At 51.0% G+C, this 19026-nt stretch overlaps 1 protein-coding gene across 1 annotated transcript; it reads right to left on the reverse strand.

Annotated features, from left to right (window-relative positions):
• Positions 1-8721: 8721 nt before the first annotated feature.
• LOC141731742 (olfactory receptor 14A16-like) lies at positions 8722-9710 on the reverse strand. The gene has a single exon (XM_074558248.1). The coding sequence runs from the start codon at positions 9637-9639 to the stop codon at positions 8722-8724; it is 918 nt and encodes a 305-aa protein (XP_074414349.1). The 5' UTR covers positions 9640-9710.
• Between the last annotated feature and the right edge of the window lie 9316 nt (positions 9711-19026).

A 19026-nucleotide genomic window follows, 5' to 3' on the forward strand; every position in this document is an offset into this window, starting at 1 on the left:
GGAGTGGCTGAGGGAGCTGGAGTTGTTTATCCTGGAGAAGAGGAGGCTTCAGGGGAGACCTCATCACTCTCCACAACTCTCTGACAGGAGGGTGCAGCCAGGTGGGAGTTGCGCTCTTTTCTCAGGGAACAGGGACAGTAGAAGAGGACACAGCCTTCAGCTGCACCAGGGGACATTTAAGCTGGACATTAGGAAATATTCTTACAAGGATGATTAGGCAATGGAATGGGCTGCCCAGGGAGGTGGGTGAGTCACCATCCCTGGAAGTGTTTAAGGAAAGACTGGATGTGGCCCTGAGTGCCATGGCCTGGGTGACAAGGTGGTGTTGGGTCCCAGGATGGACTTGATGCTCTCCAAGGTCTTTTGCAGCCTGGTTGATTCTCTGATGATTGTGACACTGCAGGGCCCTGGGGAAGCAAGGGGCCATTGTGACACTGCGGGGCCTGGTGGCACTAAGAGGACCATGGTGACACTGTGTAGGACATGGCAGCACAGAGCCCAGAGGCCGTTGTGACACTGTGGGGCTGAATGGAAGCGAGGGGTCCATTGTGAAAGTCTGGGTCCTGGTGGAACCACAGAGACCACTGTGAAACTGCAGGGCCTTGTGGAACCAAGGGGCCGTTGTGCCACTGTGGAACCAAGGAGACCCTGGGGAGAGCTTGGGGACAATGGAATCAAGGGGCCAATGCTCCATTCCAAGGACTCTGGGAATCGAGGGAACAATTGTGACTCTGTGGTGACGCAGGGAAACATGGGTCCCTGGTGACACTGCAGGATCCTGTGTCACCAGGGCTCCATTGTGTCACTGCTGCACCAAGGAATTCCTTGTGGCACAGTGAGGCCTCATGGAACCATGAGGCCACTGTGACCCTGCAGGGCCTTGTGGAACCATGCAGAGCATTGTGACAGAGCAGGACCTGGTGTCATGATGGGGCCATTGTGACACTGCAGGGCCCCATGGAACACAGGGGCCAGTGGTGCTCCTCAGGGACTCCTGGAATGAAGGAAACATGTTTGACACTGTGGTGGCCCTTGGGAGCAAGAGGCCATTGTGACACTGTGGAACTGTGGAGAGCATTGCTGCACTGCCAGACCTCACGGAACCAAGGATCCATTCTAACACTACATGGCCTTGGGGGACCAAGAATCCATTGTGACACTGTGGGGCCCAAGGATCCAAGGGACTTTGTGACATCAAGGGATCCCATGGAACCAAAGGAACGTTGTGACGCTGGGAGGCCTCATGGAATCATGGAGACCATTGTGACACTCAGGGGCCTCATGGAACCGTGGTGACACCAATTTGTCTGGGAGTGTTGATCTGCTGGAGGGTAGGAGGGCTCTGCACAGGGCCCTGGACAGGCTGGATCCAGGGCCCAAATCCAACAAGGTAAGGTTTAACAAGTCCAAGTGCTGGGTCCTGCACTTTGGCCACAATAACCCCTGCAGCACTACAGACTGGGGACAGAGTGGCTGGAGAGCAGCCAGGCAGAAAGGGATCTGCAGAGAGTGATGGAGAGCAGGCTGGACATGAGCCAGCAGTGTGGCCAGGTGGGCAAGAAGGCCAATGGCTCCTGGCCTGGATCAGGAATGGTGTGGCCAGCAGGAGCAGGGCAGGGATTCTTCCCCTGTGCTCAGCACTGCTTGGGAAGCACCTCAAGTGCTGTGTCCAGTTCTAACACCCCCTAATTAGGAAGGGCATGGAAGGGCTGGAGAGTTTCCAGAGAAGGGCATCAAGGCTGGGGAGGGGTCTGGAGCACAAGAGCTGTGAGGAGCAGCTGAGGGAGCTGGGATTAATTATCCTGGAGAAGAGGAGGCTCAGGGGAGACAAGGTGATGTAAGGGCACAGGTTGGGCCTAATGATTTCCAAAGTCTTCTTCAACGTCACTGATTCTGCGATTCTCTGAAACCACTCTTGGAGCAGTTGCAGGATGAGCTCTGGGCCTCCTCTTGAGAAGCTCCAGCAGCCCAGGTCCCTCAGCTTCTCCTGCCAGCCCCAAAGCCCATCCTGTCAGTCCTGCAGAGCCTCTGCAGCTCCTCCTCACTGCCCAGAACAGGGAGCCCCAGAGCCAGACACAGCAGCCCAGATGTGCCCCCCTGGCCTGGGGTGCCTCTGGCAAGGGAGCAGCACCAGGCACTGTAGGAGCCTGCAGACAATTCCTGCAGCACTTGTAGGATGATCCTTCTGCCCAAAGGACGTTCCCATGGTGCCAAGTCAGGAACTGCAATGGGGAGTGGGGCAAGAGAGGAAAGAGCAAACAGGGATGGGCTGTTTCCAGGGCACGAAACAGAGGTGGGCAATAGGAAAAAATCTGGATCAGGAAAGAGGAAAGAAAGCAAAGGTGGCACAAAGGAAATGCTCAGGGCAGTTTGGGCGTAGCTGCCAGGCAGCCCTGGCTCTTACCAACAGCGTCTGCAGTGGCACAGGAAACTCCCAGCTGATGGGAACAAACTTTCTGGCTGAGTGCAGAGGCCAGGACAAAGCTGAGTGGTTTCCCTGGTGTCCCCCAGCCCTTGCTGGCCCCAGGGGCTGATGGCATTTGTGCTCCCTCAGGTTCATGTCCCCACAGCAACAGCGTGGTGATGCTCCCGCCTGCTCTGTGCAATGCAAACAGGGGCTGCTGAGCCAGTGCTGCTGTGTCTGTGCCTTTTTAATTACTTTTAATAAAATTTTCTTCATACGCTTTTAAAATTTTAAGCCTGCTTTACCTTTCTACTATTCATATCTCACAAAAAAAGAAATACATAAATAATTAACTGACACTAAAACCCACCACACTCATCAATACATTACTGAAAAAATCCCAGGATTTGAAAAATCCTTAATTAACAAACTAAAATCACTACAATGCCATGAAAAATTTTTGCCTAACTTTCTCTGATTTTCTTAAGTTCTTCTGAGCTCCTGAGAAACTGTTGTTGGTATTTCTCCAGGGAGTCCAACTCAGAGGACACAAACAATTGTAATTCCTTTTAAATGTCTCATTGAGAGAGTTTTTTAGCAGATGGGAGCAGGGCTTGTGTGTCCTGCTTGGCCCAGCCCAGGCAGGGCTTTCCCAGCCCCATTCCACACTCCATTTCCCAGCTGGAGCCGCGGTGCCTCTGAGTTGTGCTGCCCCAGCCCCAGGGACGCTCTCCTTGTCTGCCCATTCCCCCACGGTCTCTGGGCAGGGATGGCCTCAATGGGGGCTGCTGACATCCTCAGCACCTTGGAGGCTGCTGCTGAATTTTCCTGCTCCAGGGGCTTGTTCAGTCTTCAGCTATTCAGTGTACCAGTACTCATTAAGATTCAGACCACCTTAACAAGCCAAGCCTCTGAGAATATTTTGATACAGATTTTCAAATCTTTTGTGATTAATTCAACACATTTCAGTAGTGTATCCAAAGTGAATGTATTACATGTACAATAGCAGTGAGAAAAAACAATTTTTCAGGTCCTGTTTTATTTTTCTGTTAATTCCTTGATGTGTGCAATCTCCAATTGACACTGATTCCAAATAACTCCTCATGCAGTTTGAATAGATATGAAAATCAAGTCACTTCATGGCTGACAATCCATCAGATTCTGTCCCTACACCCACCCCACCATTTCCCCCATCCAAGCCCTGGCACTCAGAGCAGCCTTGTGCAAATCTGAGCTCCCTCCAGCCCAGGCTTTCAGCTTCTTGGCTCCAACTCCCACCTGCTATCCTTGGAGAAGGAACTGCCCGAGACACAGAGGGATGTTCATTGCTGGTCAGCCAACAAAGCCAAGGGAAGGCACAGCTCCATCAAATGCAAAAGTCATTCTTCTCCCTGGCTCTGCCGTGCCCCTGATCCCCACAGCCTGTCTGGTTTCCTTCATCCCTGCATTGCCAGGGACTTTCTGGGACAAGGGAGCTCTTCTCTGGCTATGGAGGGAGATGCAAGTGCCGCCACTGGAGTGGGAACCACAACTTATCAGGTTTGTGTCCTTTGGGGGTCAGGAACTGGTGAGACTCAGAGGCACAGAAAGTTTCTCTTCATGGCCAACAGACCACAGCTGAACAGGACACAGTTTATAAAAATCACGCTCTTCCCTGAGCTATGTGCTATGTCCCAGCAGCACCATCCACTGATGAGTGCACCATCCACAAGTGATTTCCATACTAAAAGTCATTTTAGACAAATTTGGTTCTGTGATAGATATAAATACAATTAAGTTCTTGTATCAGGATGCTCATCCTTGAGTGAGGCAAAACAGCTCCAACAATTCCTAAATTGCAGAGCTGTCAGTGGTGGATGAAAAAGGGAGGTCAGGCTGCTCTTGGTGTTGAGGAAATGGTGAAACCAGCTTGACTCATTTTATCTCCTCTTTCCCTGGCTGATCTCCCCTCTTTCCCCTTCCACTCATTGGCTCTTGTCTCCCCCCAGCCCCCTGTGAAGAGCCTGGCTCTGTGTTCTCCATCCCCTCCTCGCTGGCACTGTCACGCTGGGATGAGGAGCCCCTCAGCCTTCCCTGCTCCAGGCTGGACCAGCCCAGCTCCCTCAGCTTCTGCTCACAGCCCAAGGGCTCCAGCCCCACCTTGGAGGCCCTTCCCAGACCCTGCTCCAGCTGCCAGACATCTTTCCTGCCCTGGGGACCCAACCCAGGCCACAGTGACCTGGATACTCCACATCCTTGATGTCCTGGTCACACAGCCCTGGGCCCTTGTCCCCTGTCAGGCTCTGGGGTGGATCCTGTGGAACATCCTTTGGTGGAGGCTGTGGCTCCAGGTGGGCTGGGGGGATCCTGGGGGACAGGGACCCCACTGGGCATGAACAGCATTGGACTTGTTGGGAGAAACTGTGACGGGGACCTGGGGAAGAGTGACCAACCCAGTGACCTGACACAGCCCTGCTGGGATGTCACACAGCCCCTCTGGGATGTCACAGCCTGCTTTGTGATGTCAGAGCCTGTTCTCTAATGTCACACAGCTGGCCTCTGATGTCACACCAAACTCTGTGATGTCACAGCCTGCTCTGTGATGTCATAGTCTGCCCTGTCATGTCCCAGATGGATCTCTGATGTCACAGAGATGGCCTATGATGTCATAGCTGCTCAATGACCTCACATAACCCACTCTGTGATGTCACAGTCCAATCTGTGATGTCATGTTACCAGATAAATTGTCTCAACCAGCTGAGCTGACACCTGGAGCTTGTTCTCCAAAACCCCACACCTATGGAAACCACACAGCGCCCATTGTGTGAGAAGGGGAACTGGAAGTTCAGCAGCCTCAGTGTCCTGCCAGCTCAGCCAGGCCCACTGGAACATTGGGGTTCATGACCACCAGAGACCACCAGAGAGACCCCCAGGAAAGAAGAACACATGATTAAAGGGTGAGGGGAAATGTGTTAATGATTTTGGGGAAATGATTATCATATGCGTGTTTAGTCCAGGGCAATCAATGAATGTGTGTGCAAAATACAGAAAATAAACAGAAACTTTCCTGTACTCAGCATGTACAGCTTTGGGAGGAGCTGTCCCCCGTGCATCTCCCTGAATAAATAATGCTGCTTCTTAATGGTACATTAGGATTAAGGAGTTTTCTGTTTTACTGAATTTTTGGTGACTCTCCCACTGCCAAGGAAAGCTCTGTCTCCTGCTGTTCACAAACAGAGAAGGGCTGGTGGCAGATGTGGGGCTCGGAGGCTGCCTGGGGCACAGTGACCATGAAATAATCAAGTGTTCAATATTCTGTGAAAGAAGGAGGGGCAGCAACAAAACTTCTACACTGGAATTAGGAAGGGGAGACTTTGGCTTATTTAGGATGCAGATTTGGGGAGTACCAAATCAGGTACTGATTCTTTAAAGGGAAACAGCCCTTATAAACAAAGGGGTCCAGGGAGGATGGACACACTTCATGAAAGTAATATTAAGGGGATGGAGGAGCCTCTGCCAGTGTGGCAAAATATGATCTATTGAGGAAAATGGCTGTCCTGGCTGCCCATGGAGCCTTTGTGGGAACTCAGGGGTAAAAAGAGGGTGCATCACTTTTGGAAAGAAGAACAGGCAACTCAGAAAGTGTTTAAGAATGTTGTTAAGTTATGCAAAAAGAAAAGGAAGGAGGTGAAAGTTCAACTAGAGCTTAACCTGGCCACTTCTGTGAAAAACAATAGGAAATATTTCTATAAATAAAATTAGAGCAAAACACCAAACAAACAGAACCTCTACTATTTATTGGATGCAGTAGGAAATACAGTAACTAAATATAAAGACAAGGCTGAGCTACTTAACACCTTGTTTGTCTCTATTTTCAATATTAGGAAAGGCTGTCCTCAGGAGTAGTGTTCTCCTGAGCTGGTAGATGGGCATAGAGAGCAGAACAGCCCCTGTAATCCAGGAGGAAGCAGCTGGGGACCTGCTGAGCCACTCAGATGCTCACAGGTGTATGGGATCGGATGGGATCCATCCCAGGGGGATGAGGGAGCTGTGGATGAGCTCCCCAAGCTGCTCTCCATCATTTACCATCAGTGCTGGCTCAGCAGGGAGGTCCCAGAGCACTGGAGGTGCCAATGTGAGCCCATCCCCAAGAAGGGCTGGAAGGAGGAGCTGGAGAACTCCAGGCCTGTCGGCCTGACCTGGGTGCCCAGCGAGGTTATGGAACAGATCACCTTGAGTGCCATCACAGGACGCCCACAGGATGGCTGAGGGATCAGAGCCAGCCAGCGTGGATTTAGGGGTGGCAGGTCCAGCCTGACCAACCTGGTCTCCTTGTATGACCAGGTGACCTATCTGTGGATGCAGGAAAAGCTTTGGACGTTGTGTGCCTGGACTTCAAAGCCTTTAAAACCATGAGCCACAGAATTCCCTGGAAAAACTGCAGCCCATGGCTTGCACATGTTCACCCTTTCCAGGGTAAGGAGCTGGCTGGAGGCTGGGCGCAGAGAGTGATGGGGATGCTGCTGCACCCAGCTGGTGTCCAGGCACTGGTGGTGTCCCCCAGGGATCTGTGCTGGGCCCAGTCCTGTTTAATATCTTCACTGATGATCTGGGGGAGGGGATCGAGTCCACCATTCACAAATTGCAGATGGCACCAAGCTGGGTGTGAGTGTGGATCTGCTGGAGGACAGGACAAGAAGACACAGCCTTAAGCTGCACCAGAGAAGGTTCAGGCTGGACAGTAGGAAGAGGTTCTTCACAGAAAGGGTGAGGGGGAACTGGAATGGGCTGGCCAGGGGGGAGGTGGCAGAGTCACTGTCCCTCTCCAGTGGCACTTAGTGGCATGGTCGGGGTGACAAGGCAGTGTTAGGACATTGGTTGGACTTGATGATCCAAAAGGTTTTTTTCCAGCCTATTTGATTCTGTCATTCTGTGATGAATGGGACACTCTGGGGCCATTGTAACACTGCAGGGCCTTGTGGAACTAACTGGACCATGGTGACACCATGCAGCCCCATAAAACCAGGGGTCCATTGTTGTGCTCTGGGGCCAAACGGAACCAGGGAGTGCACTGTGACACTGTGAGTCCTCGTGGAACCACAGAGGCCATTGGGACACTGCAGGGCCTTGTGTAACCAAGGAGTTTCACTATTTTGGCACTGCAAAACCAAGGAGACCATTGGGAGACTCCAGGGCCGAGAGGAGCCAAGGGGCCATTGTGACACTCTGGGGCCTCATGGAACCAAAGGGACACTGTGACACTGCAGGATCCTGTGTAACAAAGGGGCCACTGTGACATGATGGGGCCTCAAGGAATCTAGAAGAACGTTGTGACACTGTGTGGGCTCATGGAAACAAGGAGTCCATTGCGATGCTGAGGGGACTTCTGGAACCACAGGGACCATGGTGACAGTGTGGGACATCATGTGACCATGGGGCCATTGTGACACCCTGGGGCCCCGTGGAACCAAGGGGCCACTGTGACACTGTGGCACCAATGAGAACATTGTGACATGGTGAAGCCCCATGGAACCAAGGAGACCATTGTTGCTCTGCATGGCCTCATGAAACAAAGGAGACCAGTGTGACAGTGCAGGGCCTGATGTAACAAGGAGGCCATTGTGACACTGAGGGGCCCCATGGAACCAAGGACATCTTTGCAGATGACACCAAGATGGGTGTGAGTGTTGATTCTGTGGGAGCATAGGAGGGCTCTGCAGAGGGCCCTGGACAGGCTGGATCCAGGGCCCAAATCCAACAAGGTAAGGTTTAACCAGTCCAAGTGCCAGGTCCTGCACTTTGGCCACAACAACCCCTGCAGTGCTACAGGCTGGGGACAGAGTGGCTGGACAGCAGCCAGGCCGAAAGGGACCTGGGGGCACTGATGGACAGCAGGCTGGATATGAGGCAGCAGTGTTTCCAGGTGGGCAAGAGGGCCAATGGCTCCTGGCCTGGATCAGGGAGGGTGTGGCCAGCAGGAGGAGAGCTGCTGTGCCAACACTGATCTGCCCCCAGCTCTGCACACAGACATTGCTGCTGCAGCTCCAGAGAAGGGAACACAAGGGAATCTCTGGGAAAAAAACTTGTCTGGGAGATCCTTTAGTTCCTTTAAAGCCACCAAGAGTGCAGCTCCTCATTGACACAGTCTCTGGCCACAGGGAAGTTGGAGAGAAACAAAATGAGAAATGGCAAAAAAAATGACATTTCTTTATGGACAATATGAAAAACTAATACAAAGGAAAAAAAGAATAAACCACAACCAAAGCAACAAGAGTGTGAAAGATGTCTTTTAATAGAAGTGTTGGCAGAAATTGGCCAGCAGTTTAATGTTCCTGAAACTATCCACTCATCAGTCTCCACACTGCAGTCTTGAACTCCTGGTTCCTCAGGCTGTAGATGAGGGGGTTCAGGGCTGGAGGCACCACTGAGTACAGAATTGACAGGGCCAGATCCAGGGATGGGGAGGACATGGAGGGGGGCTTCAGATGTGCAAATGCTGCAGTGCTGATGAACAGGGAGACCACGGGCAGGTGAGGGAGGCAGGTGGAAAAGGCTTTGTGCCGTCCCTGCTCAGACGGGATCCTCAGCACAGCCCTGAAGATCTGCACATAGGAGAAAACAATGAACACAAAACAGCTAAAACATAAACAGACACTAACTGCAATGAGCCCAAATTCCCTGAGATAGGATTTGTAGCAGGAAAGCTTGAGGATCTGTGGGATTTCACAGAAGAACTGGCCCAGGGCATTGCCATGGCACAGGGGCAGGGAAAATGTATTGGCTGTGTGCAGAAGTGAATAGAGAAAGCCACTGGTCCAGGCAGCTGCTGCCATGTGGGCACAAGCTCTTCTGCCCAGGAGGGTCCCGTAGTGCAGGGGTTTGCAGATGGACACGTAGCGGTCGTAGCACATGATGGTCAGGAGGAAAAGCTCTGCTGAAATGAAGAACAGAAAGAAAAAGACCTGAGCAGCACATCCATTGTAGGAGATGTTCCTGGTGTCCCAGAGGGAATTGTGCATGGCTTTGGGGACAGTGGTGCAGATGGAGCCCAGGTCGCTGAGGGCCAGGTTGAGCAGGAAGAAGAACATGGGTGTGTGCAGGTGGTGGCTGCAGGCTACGGTGCTGATGATGAGGCCGTTGCCCAGGAGGGCAGCCAGGGAGATGCCCAGCAAGAGGCAGAAGTGCAGGAGCTGCAGCTGCCGCGTGTCTGCCAATGCCAGCAGGAGGAAGTGCCTGATGGAGCTGCTGTTGGACATCTGCTCTGGCTGGGCATGGGGACCTGTTCATGGAGAAAGGACAGTGACAAGTCAGGAGAGGCTGCCTGGAGCCAAACCTGGTCTATTCCCTGTAGACAGTCCCTACTGCTGGGACTCACTCACCCCCCTTCCTGCTCTGGGGGGAACCTTTGGCTGCAATCAGAGCACAATCACATTCCTGGGTCACCCTGGGATAAACCAGACCCTGCCCAGCGCAAGGGATCCCTGAATTTCTCACCCTCTCTCAAGGTCTCTGGGCAAGGTCTCAGCACCCCCTTGTGCCAAGGACACTCACAGGTCCCTGGGCAAACCCAACAGCATTTCCTCAGCTCTGGCAGCTCTGCCCTTCCCTGTGGGACATTCAGGGAACTCCCAGAGGCTCTGGCACAGATTTGCACCCAGGAGGGCAGCTCAGAGCTTGGAAGGGCACAGCAAGGAGATCCCTGGCTGTGCCCATGATGGGATCTCAGGGAGGGAGCTCAGCTCATTCCCCTTTCCCATGGACTGCTTTGCCCACAGCCCCACGGGTTCCAGGGAAGCTTGGACACCCCATTCCCATGGACAGCCCTGCCTGGCAGGAATGCCAAGGGCAGAGCCAGACTCAGCTGCTGCAAATGCCAGAGCCTCCCTGAGAGCAGCAGATAACAGTGACAATATCAGGGCAGGGCAGAACCAAGAGAAGATGTTGTGGTGCTGTGCCTGAGAGGGCAGGGCAGAGACAGCCGGGCACTCAGGACAGTGTTCCTGTGCCCAGCTGTGCCTGGCACCTCCCACACACCAACAGTGCCCTCATCCTGCCCCCAGAACTGCTCTCTTCAGCCCCCTCTCCTTCCCTGAGCATCTCCCTGGGCCTGGACATTCCCTCCTGAGAGGAGCCTTGTCCCTGCCAGCGCTCACAGAGCCCATCCCAGCCTGTGTGCCCTGGCTGGGGCCCTACAGAAACCTGCCTGTGTGCAGGGCCCTGGCTGGGGCAGGCTCTGTGTGCAGCTGGGCAAGGGCAGCTCAGGAGAGCCCTGCTGGGTCCTGCAAAGGTGATGCTGCTGCTGTCCAGGGCTGAGGAGTGGCTGAGGGCCCTTTGGGAGGCTCCCAGCAGAGAGACTGGCCACCCAAAGTTGCAGTTCTGGAGTCTCTGTAAATGTTCAAACATTCCTTTGATGATCCTGTGTGTCCCTTTCGACTCAGAATGTTCTGTGATTCTGGGATTACAATTCCTGTTCTGCTTCTCTCATCCCTCTGCTGTCTGTAACCCAAAGAGGCCAAAAAAAACCCAAAAAAACCCTTGCAACAGTGTTAGAACAGTAAAGTAACAATAGACATGTATTGGAAGCTTCCAGGTGTCCCAGTGGGGATAGGGCACAGCCAGCTCCTGATTTCAACAATTTATTAAGGTTGATTAATTGGGATATTTAACAGGAACATCCAAAAGGAGATTCAGTTTCCCTAGTTACACACCCCTGGGTCAACCCATTGGAGTAGGTCCAAAGGCTTCTTTGCCTTCATTTTTATAATGACTGCTCATATTCTGCTCATTCTCAAAACCCAAAATGCTCCTATACGTCCAGTTCCTAGAAGGCTATATAGTATTTCAGGACTATATAAAAGAATAGGACTATATAGCATTTTAGGAATATATTTAGACAGTCAGGTTATTAAGAGAAAGGTAGGGAAACATACCAGATTTAATTCAGGATTAAAGCTATATAAGAATATAATAGTGGTTTAATAGAGTTAAGAGGTTATTAGAGTTAAGTAAGGATTATAGTATTGTAACTATATGATAGTAATTTAGAGAGCTATGAATATATAAAATGTAAAAAATACAAAAATCTTTTTGTCATCACCCCAACGTTCCCATCCTTCTTCAAGTAGGAAATTGAAAACACTCTCAGGAAAGCTCCTGATCTTTCCAGACGTACCTTCTTTGGGAAGTGTCCTCCGGAGCTGTGCTCAGGCTGGTCTGGAGCTATGAGCAGCCCTGCCCCACCCAGCCCCTCTCAGCAGCAGCCCCTGCCCTGCTCAGGGTGGCTCCTTCCCCCCACAGCTTCTCCCCAGCGCTGGGAGCAGCTCCCCGGGCCGGCTGAGAGCTGTCCCTTGCAGGCAGCAGAGTACCTGCCCCAGCACAGCACCCTGGGCTGCAGGACCCTGCTCTGCAGGACAGCCCTTGGCACCCCTGGCTGCAGCCCCGGCTTCTCAGCCCTGCAGCAGAGCCTGGCAACAGGAGCTGCCTTGGGCTGTGCCTGGGCTGGGGCAGCAGGGAAAGCCAGCCCTGCCCTAGGGCCACAGCCCTGCCCTGGAGCAGCTCTGAGAGTCCTCCTGAAAGGTCCTCAAAGCTGTGGGATGTGCCAGCTGCAGGAGATCCCTGTAGGAACTGCAGCTTCTCTTCCCACAGCCAGGGAATGACTGTTTCAAACCTGGGCTGATTTCTGCTCTAGTGAGCCCCGAGTGAGCTCTGCTCTGTGCTCCCAGCCCAGGCTGAGTTTAACCCCTCTGTGCTGTGCCCAGGGTGGCTGCAGGCAGAGCCCCAGCCCTGCTGGGCTGTGCATAGGAGCTGCTCCTGGCCAGAGCTGTCTCTCTGCAGCGCTGCCCTTGCCAGAAGCTGCCTCTGTGCTGGGAGCCTCTCTGCAGGTTTTTCAAAGGACTTTGGGTTTGGCTTTTGCCTTGGGGTCTCTGAGTGGTTTGTCCAATCATGGCCTCCAATTATCTGCTGTAATTAGTCCCTGGAGAGGCTTTGTCTGTAACAACACTCAGTGGGGCTCATTAATACTTCAGGGTACTTCAGTTATTTTAAGGTACTTGGTGTTTTCCTTTTGATACAGACTCTGTGAGAGGTTTGTGCAATCATGGCCCCAATTATCTGCTTTAACGAGTCCCTTGAGAGCTTAGTACTGAAATTTAGTGGTGCTCATTAATACTTTGAGGTACTCAAGATTTTTAAAGTTATTTTAATGACTTAAGGATACTTTTAGGTATTGTTAAGGATTTTCCTTTCCACACTGAGTCTCTGAGAGGTTTTTGTGCCATCCTGGCCTCCAAATCTCTCCTCCAAAGAGTCCATGAGGAGCCTGTGTTGAGGATGGACCTCAGTATGACCCATTCATGCTTTGAGACACTTTGGGTGTTTCCTCTGACTTTTCCTCCTGGAAAGGTTTGTGCCATCTCCTCTCAGGCCATGAGGTTCCAGTGCTCAGGTCAAAATGCACCACAGGGCTCATTAGGATCAAGCAATTCCTGACAAACCATGGCTCTGCCTTGATTTCCCTCTGCTCTCATGCAGTTCATCAGGAAGGTTTCTGTTGGGAATTTAGCTGCTAGAAAATGGAAAAGTACAAAACCATGGCTAATTCCAAGTCCTGCACCTGCACAGATAGCAGTGTCCTTGGGCCTAGCTGTGGTATAATAACAAACAGTGAAAGAGACATGAGAAAAGAGAGATGTAACCCCTAAGGAATGAGGATGAGTTCATGGTATAGTTTAACCAATAGATTGCTTGGCTTACAGAATATTCATAAGCTTATTACTCGCTGTATAAGTGTCTGATGCTCTCTTCAATAAACGGAATTTTGCTTATCACTTATATTGAGTGTCTGAGTCTCCCCTCACCGACAAATGGCTCATCCCCGACAAAGGCCTCATTTTCTGCGACAATTGGCGCCCGGAACAGAGACCCTATGGACCCCTGCAAGCCACGGTCGGTGCAGTATTTGCGTGTCAGTCCCGACGCAGCCCGGGAGGCACAAAAAGCGGGCCCTGCCTTCAGGTGACCCCATATGGGAGTCCTGGATAAAGGCCAAAGGGCGAGCTGCGGTGCCCTGGCGACCTCACAGGAGAGTCCAGCTGACTGAATGCCATCGATATCCTGGAAAGGCTGCAGCGCGCTGAATGAATGACAGGTTAAAAGGTAATACAGGGAAAAGCGGCATATAATCAATTTTAAGTGCTTTTTAGAAAAGCGGGGACTATAGACTGTGGACTTGGGAAGAGAATTCCCGAAATTGCTGCATATAGACTTGCAAAAACGTGCGTTGTGGTTCTGGCGCTGCAAGTATACGCACAGTGGGCCAGCGACCCAGCTGCGATGGCAGCAGCAGGCGCGGCTCGGGGCGCCTGTGGGGCTGTGCCACTCCGAACTTGGCATGGGCGCTGCGCCATGGGGAGCAGCCACGGCAGGCGGCTCGCCTGAGATGCTGCGCTGCAGCGGCGGTAACGGAGGCAGCCGCGGAGGAAGCGGAGCAGCCACTGCGGAGCGACCCGCGCCGCCTGAGGTGCAGCGCTGGGTGCGGCGCACACAGTGATTCAGGCTGCCTGTGAGTCTCGCGAAACCAGAAGCCCAGTGCAGGGGAGTCGCCCGCTCCGACACCAGCGGCGCAAGACCAGAGCCCTTTTCCAGCGCAAGCGCTTCTCCCTCTGCCCCGCGGCCGGCGGGGGCCTTAGTTTCGACTTGGCAACCTAAACAAACTGTACCTTAACAGACTCCAAGCATAGCTGCGCGGCTCAGCCGGCACCACCACGGACAGTGTCTCCGGCGCGCAAAACTCGGTGCTGCCGGCTGGCGCTCGGCAAGCAACAATACGAACAGCCACAGAGCCCGAGCGAGGCGGGTGGTGCCGTGCCCTCGGTGCGGTGCGGTGTGCACCGGCCAGGCTGGGAACTCAGCGGCGGGTGGGCAGCCCGTGGCGGGGCCCGCCGTGCCCTGCTGGCCACCTGAAGAGGCGGCGGCGCAAAGGGGGCGCAGCGTGGTGGGGGGGAGCCCCGCCGCGGGCCGCGACTCGCACCGCCGAAATGCTGCGCTGCGTCCAGCAGCAGCTACATTAACCCACCGCACCACAGCGACACGAGCAGCAGCGGCCCGATCCCAGGGCCTTCCAAGTGCTGCTACTTTCCCACCTCTGCCCCACGGCTGGGAAAAGCTTCAGTTTTAGACCTAATAGCCATAATAAATGTTACTCTTGTCAACAAAAGAAAAGATCCTTACTGCAATTAAGAAACCAGTGATAATAAATAAGCTACACTGAAGAGCATTTCTTTCAAGACGCTCCTCACCTAAATTAAAAAGATTTTTTGTTCTTCCTGGCAGAGACTGTGAAAGAGAAATCAGCGTGGTGAATGCATTGAGCCAGATTTCAGCCGATTTAGCTTAGCATCCACTATGCTGTCTTAAAATCACCTGTATTAACATAGACTTTAAACATCAGAAGCCCAGATAACTCAGTCGGTGGAACATCAAACTCTGAAATTGTTTTTGAAAAATTTAAAAATGTTAAAGATGTGTTAAAGCGATTGTAAAAGTAAGATGTAATAAGTGTGCTTTTTGTATTCTTTGGGCCTTGCTTGGATGTGGTAGATGTAAAAGCAAGCACTGAATTCAAAAGAATTTTTCCACAGCTATACCTTGAACAAACTCCTTATGTTTAGGTGCATTCAAGTGTAAAAACGCAGTAGCAAACACATGAAGAAAGTTGTTTTAGCTTAGTATTTTAGAGTCAGGCCTGTAAGTAAGTTATAGTAAATTCTATATTCTATTCAATTTCTATAGTAAGTTCTATCTGTTGCTAAGTAGTTTAAGTTAAATTGTCTATTAAGTGCCATTAAATGTTAAATACTTTAAAGTGTTGTTAAGTTTATGTCATTTATGTTAAGTTAGGTTTAAGTGCTGTTCAGTTTAATTTCTTTACAGTTTAAGTGTTATTAAGTGATGTTAAGTTCTGTTAGGTTTAAATTATAATAAGTTTAAGTTATGTAGAATTTAAAGTCAGTTGAGTTCTCTTAAATTTAAGTGATTTTACATGTAAGTTCTGTTGATTTGAAAATCTGTTAAGTTTAACTTTTGTTAGGGTTAAGTTTTGTTAAGGTTAAGGTCTGTTAAACTTAAGTTCTGCTAAATTAAAGTTCTGTTGAGTTTAATTTCTTTTAAGTTTAAGTAAAGATAGGTTAAAGTGATGTTAAATTTTGTTAAGTTTAAATATTTTAAGTATTTTAAGTCTAAATGCTATTAAGTTTAAGTGATGTTAGATAGATTTATGCTTTTATGCTAGTGTCATGGTTTGGGCCTGGCAAAGAGCCAGTGCCCCCATGAGAATACCCTCTCCCTGGTGTCTGCTCTGAGATGTGACCAGGAATAAGCAAAGCAGGCTCCAGTTTGGAAATAAAGAAAACTTTATTATCTAAACTACAAGAAAATAGGAAAAAACTATAAGGGAAAAAATTGAAAACCTTACAAAACGCACTTTCCTCCTCCCCACCACCAAAATTTCCCAATCCGATACATTCCCCCAAATCACCAACTGCCCAGTCTGGCACCACCCTTTAGAATACTCAAACTTCAGTCCATGAAGAGGAGAGGAGTCCTTCTTGCACCATAGGCTTCCCCTGGAAACACGCTGAAACCTCGTGTGCTTCCATGTCACTCAGCACCGCCCGGAAAGTCCTTTTGCCATTTGTGACATCTTCCTTCCATGCCCAGTGCTCTCACCACTGTGCGTGGACCAGAGCTGCTTCTAGGGTTGTCTTTTAAGGATGCCTTGTCTCACTCCAAAAAAGGCACAGTCTCTGCTTTGGGACATCTGTCCCCTCCATTTTTTCCCACCCCCTGGGGCCGAGGGGTCCCCACAATGAACTCTCCTGGTTCTGAGGCACTGCCTCCCCCTAAATGCAGTCTCTGTGTCACAGGAATAAAACTGGTTCAGTCTACGGCCACACAAGAAAAGTCCAGCCAAAAGGCCACGCCAATCATCTCTCCCCACTCAGCCAGTCTTCTCCACTTCCCTCGAGCCAGGTCCTTGTTATCTCATCTCTTATCTCTCTTCTTATTCAGCTCCGAGGAGGATCAGCATTTTTGCGAGGTCCCAATCATGAAAGAAAGGGGTTAAAAAATTCTGTCTCTGCCTGTCCCAGAGCTCCGGCACTCCCACACTCGCTGCTGCTCCGGCCGGGCACCTTCTCGCTGCACTCCCCCCCTTCTCCTCCTTGGCTGGCTGCTATCACATTCCGTCGCCGGCTCTCCCTCTCTCTCTCTCCTGGGAGGGCTGGGGGGGATGGGGAGGGTGGCTGCGTGGCTGCCCGATGCCTCCTGGGGCTCCTCCACCCTTCCATCCTCAAGGGCCTCCTCACCCCCCATCTCTGTCCAGGCCCAGGCCTACCACATGGCTGCCCCTCCCCCGCCCAGCTGCTGCGCTGGACGAGGGAGGGCGATCCGACCTCTTTTCCTCGAAGCCCGAAGAGAGCCTCCCAAGGCCGAAGCTCTGGTTTCTAACCCCTGTGTGTTCTCGGAGGTGTGTCCAAACCCCACTGGCCACACCAGGTGCCAATATCAAAATCCGAGCACCCATTGGTTTGACAAAGCATCCCAGAATTCCCACTTCTTTCTGGTCAAACCACCACAGCTAGGCGTTTATTTTATGACTTGTGTGCAGGGTGTTGTCGTGAACATCAGAGAAACTCTAGTTAGAAGAGACAATCAGAAGCATTTGTGAGTAGAGCCATTCCTGTTTGAAGTATATCTGCTGTTTGAGAATGGAAAGCAAACTTACCAGACAATCGATGCAGATGAAACCTGCGCACATGTTGCTCCATTAGCTCATTTTTGTAGGTTTTATTGGCACACCTGAATTTTATTTGAACCTTGTAGCAGCGTAGAATCCTTTTTGTATCTGTCATATGGCATATCCTATAAATAGTGATAGCCTTTTCAGTTTGTCTCGCTGGCTTAGATCCCTTGTAAGAGAGAAACCTTGCTAGTTGAGAATACTGCTTGTAATGTAATAGTTGTTAGAATTGCCTATTCTTGTATTGCAAAGAGTGTGACACAGCCCATCAAACCTTGCTTGTGCAACAAGAAAACAGGGGAATTGTGGAGAAATGGCTACATGACAGAGGTCACGTAGACATTCACTTGTTAGCCGACCAGGAGCTGGGAAAGTACTGAACACAGCTAGTTTGAGTTTTTGCACCTGCAAGATAGCGTGTCCTTGGGCCTAGCTGGGTATGATAACAAGTGGACAGAGAGATGTGGGAAATAGAGAATGTAGGCCCAAAGGAATGAGAAAGAGTTGTTGGTATAGTTTAACCAATAGATCGCTTGCTTACAGAATATTCATAAGCTTATTACTTGCTGTATAAGTGTCTGATGCTCTCTTCAATAAATGGAATTTGCTTGTCACTCATATTGAGTGTCCGAGTTTTTCGCTTACTGACAAATGGCTCATCCCCAACAAAGGCCTCATTCTGCAAAACCCATGTCCCCCAAGGCCAGAGCCTGGGCCAGGGCTCCTTCACCTTGGTACCAACGAGGCCTTGAGAGTGCTGAAAAAATCCCCGGCAAGGGATCAGCCAAAACCAGATTTAATATTAAGGGACAGCAGCACAAAATTCCTTGGCAAGAGTTACTCTGCTTCTGACTGGGCACTTCAGGCACACCAAGGAAACAAAGCAATAACAAAACCAAACCAAATCCAGGCAATCAAACCAGAAATGAACTGAGGACTGCTCCTGGGCTTGTGTGTGACACAAGGACAATGAGGCAAGGATAAAAGAATAAAGAGATAAAAGCTTAACAGAGCTCAAACCTAACAGGATTGAATTTATACCTTAACCTTAACTGATACCTTCAACTTCACAATTTAGCAAAAGAATAGATCTTAACAATATTTAACCTAACTTAAAACCTATGACCTGGCAATTTAACAGAGGAGTAACACTGAACGATGTTCAATTTAATTTATAACTTATAATAAATGTAACAACTTAGCAAAATAACAACTCTTAGCAGAATTTAACATAGCTTAGACCTTGGGATTTACCCTTACCTAAAGGCCTGACTGACTCAGCTACCCCAGGCTCTCAAACCCCTCAGAGAGCAGCATTTCTAACACATTTCCCCAGCACAGGCACTCCTGTGTGCACACAGACACAAAGAGTCAGTGCAAGGCACCTGTGAGCAATTCCCCTGAGGGCAGGCAATGCTCCCTGTGGATCCTTTGGCATCTCCCCAGCAAAGGGCAAAGGGTTGAGCCTGGAGGAGGGGGAGGATCGGCCCAGGCTCTGTTGTTGCTCAGGATCCCTGAGTGCAGCAAACGGGAGAGTTCCCGGCTGGGAGAGGCCCCACTCAGAGGGAGTCGCTGGCCCAGGAGAGCTCCAAGGGCTCCTTTTGGAGCGCTGTTTGCAGGGCCCCAAGAGAGGGGCTCCAGTCCCAGCAATGGTTCATCCTGGCCACACTTGGCACCAACAGCTTTCTTTGGCAGTGTGAGAACAGGGATGTTGTGCCGCTGAGGGAATAAAAACAGTTCCCAGGGCTGCTGCTAAAGGAACCAGGAGCTGGTTGGGCAGCAGCAGTGGCTGGAGCAGACAGTGTTTGTGATGAGCTGCAGAGGAGCTGAGCCCAGGGGCTGTTGG

The sequence above is a fragment of the Zonotrichia albicollis genome, chromosome 24, assembly GCF_047830755.1.
Source record: "Zonotrichia albicollis isolate bZonAlb1 chromosome 24, bZonAlb1.hap1, whole genome shotgun sequence".
In the NCBI taxonomy this organism is placed as follows: domain Eukaryota; kingdom Metazoa; phylum Chordata; class Aves; order Passeriformes; family Passerellidae; genus Zonotrichia; species Zonotrichia albicollis.

Excerpts from the sequence above, each read along its gene's own strand:
- LOC141731742 (XM_074558248.1), bottom strand. The coding sequence starts at position 9,639 with ATGTCCAACAGCAGCTCCATCAGGCACTTCCTCCTGCTGGCATTGGCA.